Genomic DNA, 14,549 nt, shown 5'->3' on the forward strand with positions numbered 1-14,549 from the left:
GTGGTGGCAACATCATGCTGTGAGGATGTGTTTCATAGCAGGAATAGTTGGGAATCTAGTCGATTAGTGGAGCTAAATATCGAACAAATCTGGAAGAACGTTCTGGAAAATATACAAGGACAAAAACCAAAATGATTCGTTCAAGCATTGGCCAAATGTTTCAGGTGTTTATTTTGTTTGTTTGTTTGTTTGTTTTGGTTTCTTTTTAGTTACAAAACATATTTCCATCCATTTGACTGGAATGTCCAGCTTCACATGACTGAAACTCCCAATACAATAATGGTTTCATAATAAATGAGAAAATGTTCAGGAGTGTGACCAATATTGTGAGGTAACACACAGGTACACACAGATTTTTGTTTGTTTAATAAAAAACTGAAGTACTGTATTGCTATAATAATAATAATAATAATAATAATAATAATAATAATAATAATAATAGAAGTGAACTTCACAGCATTCAGACCATTAGATAATCTGTTATCTTATTTAAAACAGAAACAGAAGCATAATGATGTTTTACTAACGTGATGGCAGTCAAAGGTCATGCCTTACAATAAGTGTAGGATCTGTGATCGTAAACCCGTCTTTTTTACGGCCAGGAAGCCACGTCATGACGTCGTGAAACTCAGCGTCTGATCAGGCCACGCCCCGGGCTCACCTGAGCGCAGGTAGATTTGAGGCAAACTTTTACAAGAAACCCAACAGCCAAAGGGAGAAAACGACACCGCGAAGAAGACTTCTAACGGGAACTTGGGGTTTTGTTTATACGAAGAAAAAAATAGCGGAAAGAAACAGGTTTGTTATTCTAACTTGTGTTTTACGCGCTTTTTTTGTTGTTGTTGTTTAAAGAAAAAAAAAAAAGGTTCAAGTTTTGGAAGGAGATTCGAGCTCTAAAAACACAGGTGTTTTCTATCGCTGCAGATTAAAGGCTCGTTATCTTAACGACTCATTAATGGCGCAGGTGTCTCAGCGCTTTAAAATCCAGCAGGTGTCTTCATGCTTTTTCGTTTGTTTTTTTTTAGCTCTTATAAAGTCCAAACTGGACAAAATGATATTCAAAAGATTTTTACAACTTTTGTTTTTGTATTTGAGAACGTCTTTGTACGGGTTTAATCCCGGTATTGTAGAATTGGGCATTTGCTCGGTGTTGATGTCGGTGGGTCTTTGTGAAGCCCAGCTTGCAGTTCTTGGTGAACGGTGACTGACAGACAGCTGCAGGCCCAGCTCTCCTTCTCTCCCCTCTTCTCTTCCTTTCATTTCTTCCCCTCCTCGCCTTACTGGTTCTGCCACATGTGCAAGTTTCTACCTGCCCGCCGCAGAGTTTCACAACAGTTTCGGCTGCATTCCCAAAGTGCTGCGTCTTCCTCTGCCTCCATCCGAATCAGAGTCTGGATCTGATTAAATGATTGTTTCTGGAAACGTCACTGAGAATAAAGAGGATTCGGTTGAGAGCGCTCTGATTAAAGAAAAATACTTTTAATAAAATTGCCTGCTGAAATTTGACTTAAAAGTAAGTCGAACGAAAACTGATCAAGATATCTTAAAAAAAAAAGCACAATAATGTATGAAAAATCAGAATTAGATTAGCTCAAGACTTTTGGCTCTGGCTGATGGTCTTTCAATTGCTATGCAATATAAACTTATTGACTGAGCATTGAAACACATTAAACCACAATATAGAACATGTACAAACACAAAAGTACATGAATATATGTGTGTATATGTGCTGCTTTGTGTCAATACTTTCTTTTAGGAGTCTCATAGCTGTCAAGTCTGGTTACTTAAGTGAAACAGAAACTGCTGACGGAAATGATAGTGGGGAGTGAAATCAACATTAATCTGAAGTATACTGATATGAAATGAGTGTAGCCTATTTATTGTGCATTATTTAGTCATTTAGAGTTTTTAGGACTTTTGCCTTGCAGCATCAGCCCTAAGTTCGAATCAGTTCTGGCATCAGTCTGACTTTGGATCTTTCTTTGGTTAGTTTACTTGTTCTCAAAGCATACCAAGATTTTCTTCACTTACTCTAGTTTTCTGACCCACTGGTTGATGGAGAGAGACGGCAGCCTCCCTGGCTGCTAGGATGGATGGAGAAGAATGTTGTATATATGCAGTGAGACTTGCATTTAAATTTTATAATTTGACGCCTCACAGCTGTTCTTATTCCCTTAAGAATGCCCTATTTTTAATTGATCTTTTCTGCATTTTAAGAGTAAATGAACGGATCCAAAATTTGCTGGCAAATACCGACTTTAATTAGCTTTTTGGTGCTTTTGTTTCTTTGAAATTTGAACCTCACAGTTTCATTTTGACCTGTTATGTTTTTTTTTTCTTTCTGCTCTATAAGAGTAACTACAACATGCCAAACTATTTCTTTAAAAAGTTGCTGAAAAAGCCATTATAGTGGTAATATTCTTTCAAATATGTTCTAAAACATTGATTTTTGCCCCAAAATATCTGCTGTTAGTTTTTTTTTTTTATGTGTTTGACCAATCAATTGCCTCTCAAAGCTGATCAAGGGGAAGTTTTCTGATTGATTTGTGCATATCTACAGTAATTTCAAGGCCATTGTAAAGGCTCGTGTAGAGCAGTCCAGGTAGCTGTAAAAACGAGTGTTTACTCTGCTGCCAGCGTTCCCTTCTGTGAAGTTCAGAAAGTGGAAGCTGAAACGTCCTGTTCTGTGTAATTACAGCCACTCTGTAAACCTCTGGAGTGTTTGTGGTGGAACGGTGCGTATTTGCACAAAGAGGTCTTGCTTTTCCTCACTGCCCACTAACCACTCCTATAACACTTCATCTCTAATGCTTCAGTAGGTTTTTTAATTTGTTTGTTTGCTCTTTTTATGATGATGAATTCAAAAGCAAATTGTTTTTCTCCATGTCTTAAGCTGAGATCTTGGCCAGCGTGTAGAGCAGGTAGTTTGCATGTTGGATGCTCAGCAGGAGTGGCTCTATGGCTTAGAATGAAAGAAAACCTACGATCCTCTGCTGGACAAACCAGGAATAAGCAATTGCATGTCTGGTTTAAGTCAGAGAACTCGCTCTTCTTACTTTCTTTCACCTCGGATTAATAACTCACTTGCACTTAACATTTGCCTCCAGCGGTCACACCTAGCCGATCCCACGCCATGTTCCTGCCCCTGCTATGTTGCCAAGACACATCCAACGCTTTGTGTTGTCATAAGCGCTTCTGAATACGGAAGTGGCAGGTCGTTCTCTGTACCTTTACTCCCCCCAGTCTGATGTAGGCTAGGGACAGGACAGTGAGGCTTTAAAGAGGCAGGGTGCTGATATTCAGACAGCACTACCTCGACGGCACTCCCACGCCCCGAGGCGTGGATAAACGTTAACCACGAAGCAGAGATAACATCAAAGCTCGCTGTTGCCACGGTGCCATTTCCTGGTCCAGAGACACAACAGAGCCACTGTAGGAACCCAGGAAACCCAACTCCAGGCCAGAGGATCTATATTGTAGCAAACAGCCCGTCAATTATTAACAGACCAGTGCTCTCATTCCTCTGCCGTAACCATGGCACCCAGCAGACTGAAACTCGGCCAGCAGCTTGGGACCTGCAGCCGCTGAAAAGTTGACCAGGATGCCCACACAGCGCTGACACCGGGAGCAAGTGGACCCATTTGGCTTCAGAGAAGGAATTACCAAAGATAGGATTGGCCGACACATACGGATTATTTGATGGGAGAAACTGGGAAGAGATTTTTAGTTTCCAACTTTTAATTTCTTCACTATTGAGTGTCTTTGCATCCTGGTATCAGTGGCCAGGTTCTCCTCCGACCGGCACATAAGTGGGAATAATTACATAGAGGAGAAGGCGACGGGAACGCTGCTTTCATCATGAAACTGACACAGCGATTCAAAGTGCTGAAACACTTTGGGTCTGTGCCCCCGGAGCCGCCGCCGCTACTGGAGGTGCCTGTAAGTGAATGGATCGCTCCAAATGTAATGCTTTTGTTAGAAACAACATCTGATCAGGTCAGTTTGTAGTCGAGGAACAAAATGGGAATCTAAAACTAAACCAAGTATCTTCCAGACTCCTAGTCTGATCACATGCATCTACTATTTATTTTTAGGTTTATTTTAAGCAGATTCAACTTTTAGTTAAAATTCGAAAGTTGAATTTATCACAGTTGTGACAAACTGCCTCATGAAAATGTTTAAATCCAATCATAAACTTGAAAAAAGCAAATAATGACTGCTTTTGGCTGCTGTTTTTCCAAACTTTACAAATTCAAATGCATGGGAGGAATTGCTCTCTACATTTGCATTCTAAGCAAGCTGCACCCACAGCGATGCCGCAGCGTTTCGCAACCAAAACCCATGGTGCTGTTGTGATTAAATATCAGTTTAAATGCTGAAACCCAAATATGAGAATGTGAAACAGTTGTTACCAGACTGAAAATGTATAAATCATCTGAATTATTAAGCTCTCAGCTAAATTTTGTGGTAAACAAGTTATTTATAGACTGATTAATGCAGAGGAAAACCTCCACAACAATTGTAAACTAATAACTTGACATTATTTTAAAACTTTCAGCTTTCTTTAAGTTGCGTTTTTGTTGCTATAACCCACTCAGACAGGTATAATACTGCAAGTTAAGCCCTCTGAAAGAACACTTCACCCTGGAATAGGAAGATAATTTAAATATTCAAAATAAAATATGGCAACCAAAAATAATCGATAAAACGGAAATAAAAACCACACGGAACAGAAACCATAAATAAAATGGATTTTGCAAACAAAAATGGAAATGATCGAGCTCATTTTAATTTATCATGTGATTAATTACTTAATTGCAACAGACCTGAACATTATCTTCTACTTTTAAAAATACGTATTTCTATTACTGCAAACAAATGTATTTAATGGTACAGTTATTGTTAAATAACGAAGCTATAGTAATAAAATAACAAGGGATGTTGATGATCCTTTTTTTGTGAATGGATACATTGCCAAAAAACAACTTTGTCTTCTTGCATATAAATGTAATATCCTTCTTTCAGCCAGCTGATTATCAGTGCACAGCAATAGGTAGGGAAGGAGGAAATCTACATTATTTTACACTTCAGCCAGTGAAAGCTCTTACCATTTCAAAGCAATAAGATAGAAATATTTAGCAGTTTTGAAACAGGAACTTTTTTTAAGGCATCTGAAAGCTGGTAACCAACTCATGCTGAAGTCTTAATAGTTAACCTCTCAGTTGTACAACCATCGAAGTCCTCCTCAGGATTAGAGCTCTGATTACAGTAGCTGTCTCGATTAAGGTTGCTTCACTGATCTCATATCAGCCTGTTGAGGTTAAAGGCAGCGCCGCTCCACCTTAGAGGCTCAGGGGGGAGGAGCGCTGTCCAGGTGAGGTCTCTGAAATGCTCCGCTTGCTGGGAGAGGCAGAGAGCTACCACAGCTGGTCATATTACAGATAATTTCAGCGGGAGGATCGGGTTTCCGCTGGACTGCAGGCTCCGTCCGTACAGAAGTGAATCTCAGGCTCTGCAGTCCTGGGCGTTCTCGTTGTGCGTTTGGCAGCAGATGGGACATGAAGAGCGAGCTGCTTCTTGAGAGCATGGGGCCGCAGGTGTTTGGTTCAGGTTAGAAACCCCAGAGGAAAATGGAAGTAAGGTTCAAGGATCACATGGTGAGTGGAGAAGGTGGAAAACAAACACTTTGTTTCCCTCATATGATGTGATATTAGAAGGGCTTCTAGAAATTGGGATTTCTAGAAGAAAAGGCTTGATTCATTAGCTAAAGTGGGGAAGTTACTTTTTCAATCTTTTTCTTTTTTTATGAAACATCTATTAGGATCTGTTCAATTATTGTCGAATTTTTAGATTTATGTTTTGCTAATTTTACTCCTACTGCAGGGACATGTTTGATTTAAGATGAATAAAGCTAAATCTGTTTCTGTAGTTTCATATATTTTTCTGAACTTTTCTGGATTTCTGACAGACAAACCGTATTTAGCTTATTGACCAAGTTGGTTTTGTCTTCTTTAAGCAGAGGGCAGTGATTAAAACACCCTGGAGTTAAACTTCAGTAGTTCTGCTGTAAATGTAGGTCTGCTCAGCAGTCGCCTCGGCCTCCTTTCCATTCCTCTCAGTAGGAGATTTATGCTCGTTTGTGTTTGCTCTTTGCTCCTCCTCTGGTTTTTACAGAGGGTCACTCCTGATTCATCTTCCAAGGTACTTTTTCTTAGGGATGGGCTGGACAAGATGTTCAGTGACTCTCTTGAGGAACATTTTGACCTTTTTAAACGAGTTTCCAGTCAGGAGAATGCAGCTCATGAGCTACGATGAAGCTACAGAATCAAACTGCATCGTGGTCCGGTTATTTTCAGACGGTAGCCTGGCATGAAATCGGGTCACAGCCAGCTTTTATTTAGATGATTCCCACAGTTGATGATTAACTTAGTCAAACAGTCGGCCACCTGTCCAAAGGTCAAACTCTGCTGATCCTTCAGCGTTTGGTAATTATCATAAGCATAGCCTCTGGATAGTCTTTATGCAGGGCCTCTCACAGGGATGAATCCCAAAATTGTTTCGCGTTGACATAAAAATGTAAACATGTTTGACACCTAAAAAAGAAACGTGAAACGACAAGATGATACACAAGTACAATTATAAGTGAAATATTTTTCTTCTAAATGTTTCAAACCTGTTTTTGACTCTCGACAGCGAGTATCTTGCTTTACCTGTTATGTAACAAACATCTTCCTCCTTTTACTTGGGGGGTGGGGGGGGGGAGGCTTACATTCACCCTGTCCCTTGTTTGGCCTGTGTGTGGAAAATGCAAATCATGTGAGGCATTTCACCTCGTTTGTCCAGGAAGTTGAAGTCCAGCGTTCTCACTGTTGGAAAGCCGCTGCTTTCCAACAAAAACTACTGGGTGGAAATGTAGCAATTCATCAAATTAAAAGAACCGCTGGTGAAACAGTGAAACGATGCCTGTTTTGTTTTGGTTGCTTGGTTTTTTTTTTCCTGAATTGATCTGATAAAACTGTTAACAGGCATGTCTTGATTCTGATATAAAATCAACTCTAATACTTCACAATTGATAAAGTTGGTTTTGTCTACTTTAAGCAATTTATCATCGCTGAGCACAAAACACATTTTGCGTTGAACTGCCCAGGCCCAAACAAGTGCTTTGCAAATTATGTAAGTACCATGCATTGTGACATATAACCTGAAATTATTTAAAAGTTAAACTTGTGGTAAGATGGTGACATTATTAAGAAACGACAACTAAGCTGTTTTAATTCCAAAACGGCAGATGAAGCCAATTTTTCAATAAAACTTTGTTGCTGCGATGGAAATAATGACTTTTTCTGTAATCTGGATTGGACTGCTCATTATCTGAGTTCAAAGCAAAATCACATGAGCAATTTTTAAATACTTTAGTTATTTCAAGGCATCTCGACTTTTGCCATTTCAACCAATATTACCTCATGTTTTCCTAATACAGTGCGGCCCTGCCACAGAGGCTCTAGTGTTTTAAAAATAATGAAAGTTTTGGCTGCAGAGGAGATCAAATATTATTCCACAGTGAATGTTTACATAGTCAGACAGAAATATGCTGCGTTACCCAGACGTAGTGAAACTGTAAATGGATCGTCACTAAGCCGATTGCATAAGTTTCAGCAATCATTTTCTATCTATGATTGCCAAACTTTTCTTTTCTTTTGGTTAAAAATAAATATTAAATATGATGACGTCATCAGACTTTCTGAAAATGACATTGGTAAAACTGAAAGACTCGGAGACCAGGACGGTAGTTTTATCTTTCGATGTTTTATTGGTTTAAAAAAGGCTCGTGTCTCACCTGCTGTCCGGTCGTGCATACATACATGAACATATCAGGTAACTCCTCCTCCTAACCGGTCAGGCAGGATTGAAATGGGTGTGAGCACGTTCATATCTGGTTGAGGCGAACAAACAACCTTTCTGTTCTCAACATCGACTGTCCGTCGTGTAAGGTCCAGCTTTACTTGACTGAATTAACTAATCATGTTGTCATTTAGCATAACTGTAAAAATATTTTTGCTAAAATCAGAAAGTAGTTCATGATGTTTTTTTGTCTTTTTCAGAAACCAGGCATGGACGAGTTAACGATATGGGAGCAGCACACGATAACACTAAACAAAGTAAGTGCCTGTTTTTGTCATCCTGATGATGAAGAATCTTTGATAAATGAGGGGGGGAAAAACATGAATGAGTATGGAAAAACATTTCGCTGCTGTGCTTTCGTGCCGTTTGGGTTTTGGCTACTTCCGTGGAAGCGAGCAGGCTGGGTGGTGTTTCGGTGTTTGTCCAGGCCGTTGTGAGGACCTCGGGGTCTAAGGTGGGCCGTGCCTCAGACATCTAGCTTCCCCAGCAGGAATTCAGAGAGACACACCCTGCTGCGCCTCGCAGCACCAACTGGCTCGTCACCGTCCTGGCGCTGGAATGCGCTCCTTCTCTCTCTATCTCTACGCTCAATCACCCACTTAGCCTGCATTTCTACCCTCTCATTTTGCTGCATTCCTCCTCTGCCTTTAATGTGCTTTGTGTAATTTTCTCCTTATCTCAGTCCTCCCTCTTTATCTCTTCATTGCAGGACCCAAAGGTGGGTTTTGGTTTTGCTCTATCAGGAGGGAAGGACAAGGCTCACCCAGACACCGGAGACACAGCTGTGGTGGTGTCAGATGTTCTGCCTAATGGACCGGCCATGGGACGCCTCTAGTAGGTTCTCCTTCTGATACGACGATTATTTTTCATAAAATAAAGAAGTGTTGATATCAACCTACGCAAACAGGCTTATATGTGTGGCTGCTTGTGCTTTTATTTTGTAGCCACAAAGACCACATTGTCATGGTCAATGGAGTTTCGATGGAAAACGTTCACTCCAACTACACCATTCAGGTCCTCAAGTCATGTGGCAAGACGGCAAACATTGTGAGTAACTGCAGAGGCTAAAAATAAAACGGCTACCAGGCCAGTCATCATGACAAGTTTTGCTGGATGATAAATTGTCCCTGAAGTTATTGTGCTAAATGATGTTTTTTTTTAAAGTAATACAATAGTAACAATGTCACACTAATGCAAGAACACATTCTAAAAGATAAACACTGGAACTGGGAGACATTTTAAATATGCAAAATAAATAAAGAAAACAACAGAAACGACAAATAAAATGAGTTACAAAGTCTTTGTAAACAATATTTAAAAAAAAAAAATGATAGTTGAGACCGAAGCACCAGACTGACGACTTCTATCATTCAGTTTTTGGTAAAAAGAGAAAAACAATAAATCAAGCAAATGAAAATGATTGAGTTTCTTTTTATCACATGATTAATTGATTTGTTTATTGTAACAGGCCTAGCAGCTACTTCACCGAGTAAAAGTATTTTTTTTTAATTCCTTTATTTAACCAGGTAAACCCCATTGAGATCTAGATCTCATTTTCAAGGGGGAGCTGTATTCACAGCTCTTGAACCATGTCACATTATGTCGCAAATATAACCACAATCCTCAGTTTATTTTAAGTGATTAAAATCACTTAAAATCTACAAAGTAGCGCATAAACTTAAAGCATAGTTTCATACCTCCAAATAAAATTCTACATAGTTGATATCATGAGTATTTAAAAGCCACTGTTCTGTAAAGGCTGCAGAACATTAGTGAATAATTAGCATCATAAAGGTCAGAGAGGAAGCAGAGTCGGGTTGTAAAACAATATCCCATAGTTTGAACATCTCGCACTGTGGTTCTTCTTTGACAAAATGTTAATAACCTGCCAACTGACCTTCTCTTTAAACCTCCGACCTTTCTGTCCCGCAGACAGTAAAGCGGCCTCGAAAGATCCAGATCCCAGCCACCTCCAGGCCGACGAGGGCCTCCTCTCAGTCCAACCTGCTGGATCAAGAGCCGCCGAGACGAACACGCCGCTTCTCAGACGGCAGCGACAACAGGGACAGCGGACGCTACAACACCCGCCGCAGCCCCTCGCCTCAGCGCAACGGGCACACGCTGCCGCTGATGTCCGGATACAAGAAGCTGCCGCAGAACCGCGCTCCGGACAAACCGATCAGAACCACGCTGGTTAAAAAGAGAGCCACAGATGGTGGGAGCGCCGGTTGGAAATGCAAATGGAGGTTGTTTTGGTGCCAGAATGATACTGGTTCTTTAAATCGCTAAATTCTGTTTTGCAGAGTACGGACTGAAGCTGGGAAGTCAGATATTTATAAAGCACATGACAGACAGCGGCCTGGCCGCCAAGGAAGGCACGCTGCAAGAAGGAGACCTAATACTGAAGGTGAAGATTTCTGAAGTTTTTACTCCATGCAGACTGGTTGGACAAGCATGAAAACGTCCTCCATCTGGTATGAAGGAAGGAATATAGCCACTGCTTTCTATTAATCCATGTTGAAATAGATCAACGGCATGACGACGGAGAACCTTTCCCTCCTGGAGACCAAGCACCTGGTGGAGAAGAGCAGGGGCAAACTGACCATGACGGTCCTCAGGGACGACCGCAAGTTCCTGGTCACAATCCCGGAGGTGGACGACAGCCCCCGAAACAGCGAGGACGAGCTGCGCAAGGACAGCAGCTCAGAGCTGGAGGGTAAGAGTTACTGAGAGGTGGGGAGGATAAGTCATGAAAGAGTTTGGGCTCAGCATCTCTGCATGCAGCCTGTCTGGGTAACTTCATCAAAACCGCTTTCTGTGACCAATCAGACATTTCAGACATTGAGGAGGACATCGCCCCTCGCCGGATATCACGTCAACACACCCGAGAGAAACGGACACGCAGGTACAGACCCACACTGTTTTTTTACATTTTCTTCCATTCGTTAGTTCCCATTTTTAAGTCGTGTTCAATATTTTTAACCCAGAACGAGAGCCGAGCCACCGCCCCGAGCCAAGTCCAGGGATTCATCTCCTGTACGCTCCACACTGACCCGGCCTGCTCCGAAAACTTACGCCCTTCGCAGAGGTACATCTCCAGAAAATTAGCTTCCTTTCATAAATGCTCATTTCATTGTTGCAATAAAAATGATCGTCTGAAAAACAAATGACTTTTGAACTAAATGAGTTGAGCTGCATGTATTGTAAATTAGTTTTTAAGACCACCAACTAAACAAATCACATGTAGGCAGTAAGATCAAATACATTTATTGTTGTTGTTGTTTCTAATTGTAAATAATTTTCTCGTCAGCTCCGTCTGAGTCCGAATCGGACCGCAGCGCTTCTCCTCCGGCCAGGAGAGAGATTCCAGTAATGAAGGACTCCAGCAAATACAAGTCAGTTCATTTAGGTTAAACATTTTAAGAGGCTTTTGACGTGTGCTTTGAAGTTAGACATTCACTTCTTGATGGCTTGATTTTAAGTTCCTTTTTGAACCCAAGTCATTTAGTTATTGTTAAATTTATTAGTAATATTTTAGCTTTCTCTACAAGCTGATTCATAATTGTGCTGTTACTCTTCTGCATTCACTTTATAGCTTTCTATGAATTATATTTTATTGGGTTAGTTTAAAAAGTGTGTGTCTTTATTAGCTCCCTGTACAGTAAAATGATTGAGATGCTTACTGTGAAGACTTTAATGACGTTTGTCTCTTTCTGCAGACCTCTTCCAGGATTGGCCGCCCTCCCAAACCCGCGATCTTCTCCTGTGCAGAACTGGACCTTAACCCGTCCCCCCTCCTCCTCCTCAAAGCCACGGAAGCCGGTGTCTGAGTCCGACTCCGACCGCAGCGTCTCCCCACCTCCACGCAGAGAGAGCCCCCTCCCAGACAGCAGATACAAGTACGGACTGCATTTTAATTCACTGAGAGATTTGTGCATCCTTGTGTCCCTAAGATATTTAGATAACCAAATCAAATGGTGAATATCAGTTGACTCTTTATTTTTTTTTTAAATAATAAATTATTCCCATCTCCTCTGCATTGTTTCTGCAGATCTCTTTCTGATCTTCCCCATATTAGTCTGAAATCCTCCCCCATCACTGTTCGCCAAGAGCCACCAAGAAGAGTCAACTCCCCTGTGAGGATCCCACCCCCAGGTCTGTATAAACACACACACACACAAAACAATCCAGCTTCCTTGTGACGTTTTGTACCCTCAACAACTCCCTGACAATATTTACTCCAGTTTTAAGTGCTTAAAATAAAGTGCAAAAAGGGATGGCCAAGTACACAAGTGCTTAACACCTCTACGAATGTTTTGCTAGTTCCTTTAAAAAAATACACATTAACTTTGAAGGATTAGCTCCCCAGTTGTCGGTACAAAATGAAAACATTGTAATTAGAATAATAATTTACAAAAAAATGTCACACTACTACCTTGAATGTTAATCTTTTACTGACATTTTAGATTAAAAACCAAAACAAAGTAATGCATAATTGTGAAATGGAAAATCATGCATGGTGTAAAAAACACTGTTTAGCAACGAAACTGAAAAAATGTGCAATGCATTTCTGTTTAAACCCGCTGAGTCATTAGTTTCATTCCCCCACTCGCCCACAGCATGATGCTGTCTCTTCTTTGTTGGACGTTGAAATTAATGTGTTCAGAGAGATTTTTTTTTCTTTGCATGTACCTCAAAAATTCAATTTTAAAAAAATTTATAATATGCACTACTTTGTCAATCAAGCTCTTAAATCCAAATAAATTACAGTTGCAAAAAGATAAAATGGAAAAAAAAAAAAAAAACTTCTTGGGATGTGAATGCGTTTGCAGAGCTCTGTGATGCTGCTTTTAGTTTACCTGTAATAAGAGTTGTTCTGCTCATTTCCAGATTCTGATTCTGAGTCGGACAGCACGTCAGCGCCTCCTCAGAGGCACAGCACCTCGTACAGCCAGGACTCCATCAGCAGATACAGGTACAGATGAAGGTCCTCCAAAACCCATACCTGAAACTCTGCAAGAGTTCACCAAGCGGACACTGGCCAGACTTCCCGGCTCTCCCTCTGTTACCTTTAGCTAATCACAAACTTCCGTTTGATTTTGACAATTGAAGTAGCCCTCTGTGTTTTTGTGATTTATTTTCTCTTTTGGTGTGTGTGTTTATTCGTTTGCTTATTCTGGACCAGTTTGTTTTTTTTGTTTTTTTGATTTATTTTTCGACTGTGTATCACTTGTGTTTACAGTTTTTGTTAACTAATAATAAAATGAATAAAAGTGGCTTTTACAGAACATGTATGTGGCTGTATTGATCAGAGTACTTATCAATGAAGCAGCGCTGCTCCAATCAGACGCCAATAAACCGATCAATCATCAGTTCCTGAAAAATCTGCATGTGTTTCAAAGCATGATTGTTTTTAAAATGAGGTTTAGTTCAGATCTTTACTGGCCCAGAGGCTTTTACCTACCACATGATTAAAATGGATCATTTTGATTGGTCACAATGCAGTTGACCTTCACACAGAGAGCTCACCTCAGAGGTAATAAGGTGAATATTTACCACTCAAGTCTCAGATTATCAATATAGCCACGGGTCGCCCCCTCGTCAAACATAACTGAGATTTGTTGTCTTCCTCCTCCCTCACTCCCGCCTCCCTCTTATTTTTGTTTCTCTTCCAGGACCCTGCCAGAGGTTTCTCTGCAGCCTCCGGTCGAGCCGCCTCGCTGGAGCGAAACCAGCGACCTGCCAAAGAAAGGTCTGCATGTTGTCTCTGCAAGATTTTTTTTTTTTTTTTTTTTTTACAGATTTTTTTAAGTAGCTTTAAAACCACATTCCACATATTCACTGACCTTTACAGCCAACTCAGACGCCGAGTCAGATCCCAGTGACGCATCCGGCCCCCGCAAAGACTCCTCAGGGGGCAGAAACTCAAACGCAGCCAAGGGGAGACGCAGGTGAGATAACGTCTCATAATCTCCCAAGCACTGGGTTCCTGCACCAAGAAGCTTTCATAAGTTGGCACTTTTCTGTAAACATAACCTTCCAAAACAATTAACCTTAGAGTTCCTCGAAGAAACTAAATTTAACCTCAGCTGTTGACAGTAAACCTGAGCAGGTGGAAAGTCGGATCATAAAAATCCTGTCACAATTTATAGGCCTGCAGAGGCCTGCAAAGGTATCGATACCTGTTGTACTTATTTTGTAATATTATAGTAATTTACACCAATGTCTTTTAATAAGATTTTAAAATTCCTAACGGTAATATTCAATATACTATCTCTGATGCTACTATTGTATTATTGAGCTGAAATTGTTTTAGAAATGGCTTGAAAAATCTGCCATTACAGATTCTAGTGAAAGTGTTCAGAAAATTGTTGCTTCAGGGATATTTTTTTTCTAATATTTAGTCTTAAATTTTAGATTTTCAGCTTTAAACACCATTTCAGATTCTCATTTGCTTATTTATTAAGTAAAACTAGTAACACAAGGGCGTTTAACCTAATTTATATACGCTTCGAGAACCCAGGAGGTCAATTTCTTGAAGCAGAACATGAAACAACAGTGAAATAACTCATCTGCCATCACTTTTTTTTTTTTTTTTTTTTTTTTTTTTTCCCCCCCCGGTGCCAATGCAAGACCTTTTTTTTTGG

General features: G+C 40.4%; 1 protein-coding gene across 4 annotated transcripts in view; it reads left to right on the top strand.

The window, feature by feature from the left end:
* Positions 1–615: 615 nt before the first annotated feature.
* The window catches only part of tjp3 (tight junction protein 3), a 25,597-nt gene continuing 11,663 nt past the window's right edge, over positions 616–14,549 (top strand). Inside the window, exons 1-15 of one of the 4 annotated variants that reach the window (XM_015036079.1) lie at positions 616–798; positions 8,103–8,159; positions 8,612–8,736; positions 8,847–8,949; positions 9,835–10,117; positions 10,206–10,309; positions 10,429–10,618; positions 10,732–10,807; positions 10,890–10,990; positions 11,213–11,297; positions 11,622–11,801; positions 11,954–12,057; positions 12,793–12,877; positions 13,578–13,654; positions 13,757–13,853. In XM_015036079.1, coding sequence (XP_014891565.1) covers positions 8,112–8,159; positions 8,612–8,736; positions 8,847–8,949; positions 9,835–10,117; positions 10,206–10,309; positions 10,429–10,618; positions 10,732–10,807; positions 10,890–10,990; positions 11,213–11,297; positions 11,622–11,801; positions 11,954–12,057; positions 12,793–12,877; positions 13,578–13,654; positions 13,757–13,853 — 1,658 coding nt within the window. In that variant the 5' untranslated portion in view covers positions 616–798; positions 8,103–8,111. Of the gene's footprint in view, positions 799–3,594; positions 3,940–5,436; positions 5,658–7,927; positions 7,987–8,102; positions 8,160–8,611; positions 8,737–8,846; positions 8,950–9,834; positions 10,118–10,205; positions 10,310–10,428; positions 10,619–10,731; positions 10,808–10,889; positions 10,991–11,212; positions 11,298–11,621; positions 11,802–11,953; positions 12,058–12,792; positions 12,878–13,577; positions 13,655–13,756; positions 13,854–14,549 lie in introns of those variants that run through there. The other 3 variants (XM_015036076.1, XM_015036078.1, XM_015036080.1) reach the window with 3 other exon arrangements.

Source organism: Poecilia latipinna, unplaced genomic scaffold, assembly GCF_001443285.1.
Source record: "Poecilia latipinna isolate Pla-1442-1.1 unplaced genomic scaffold, P_latipinna-1.0 Scaffold357, whole genome shotgun sequence".
Taxonomy (NCBI): Eukaryota; Metazoa; Chordata; class Actinopteri; order Cyprinodontiformes; family Poeciliidae; genus Poecilia; species Poecilia latipinna.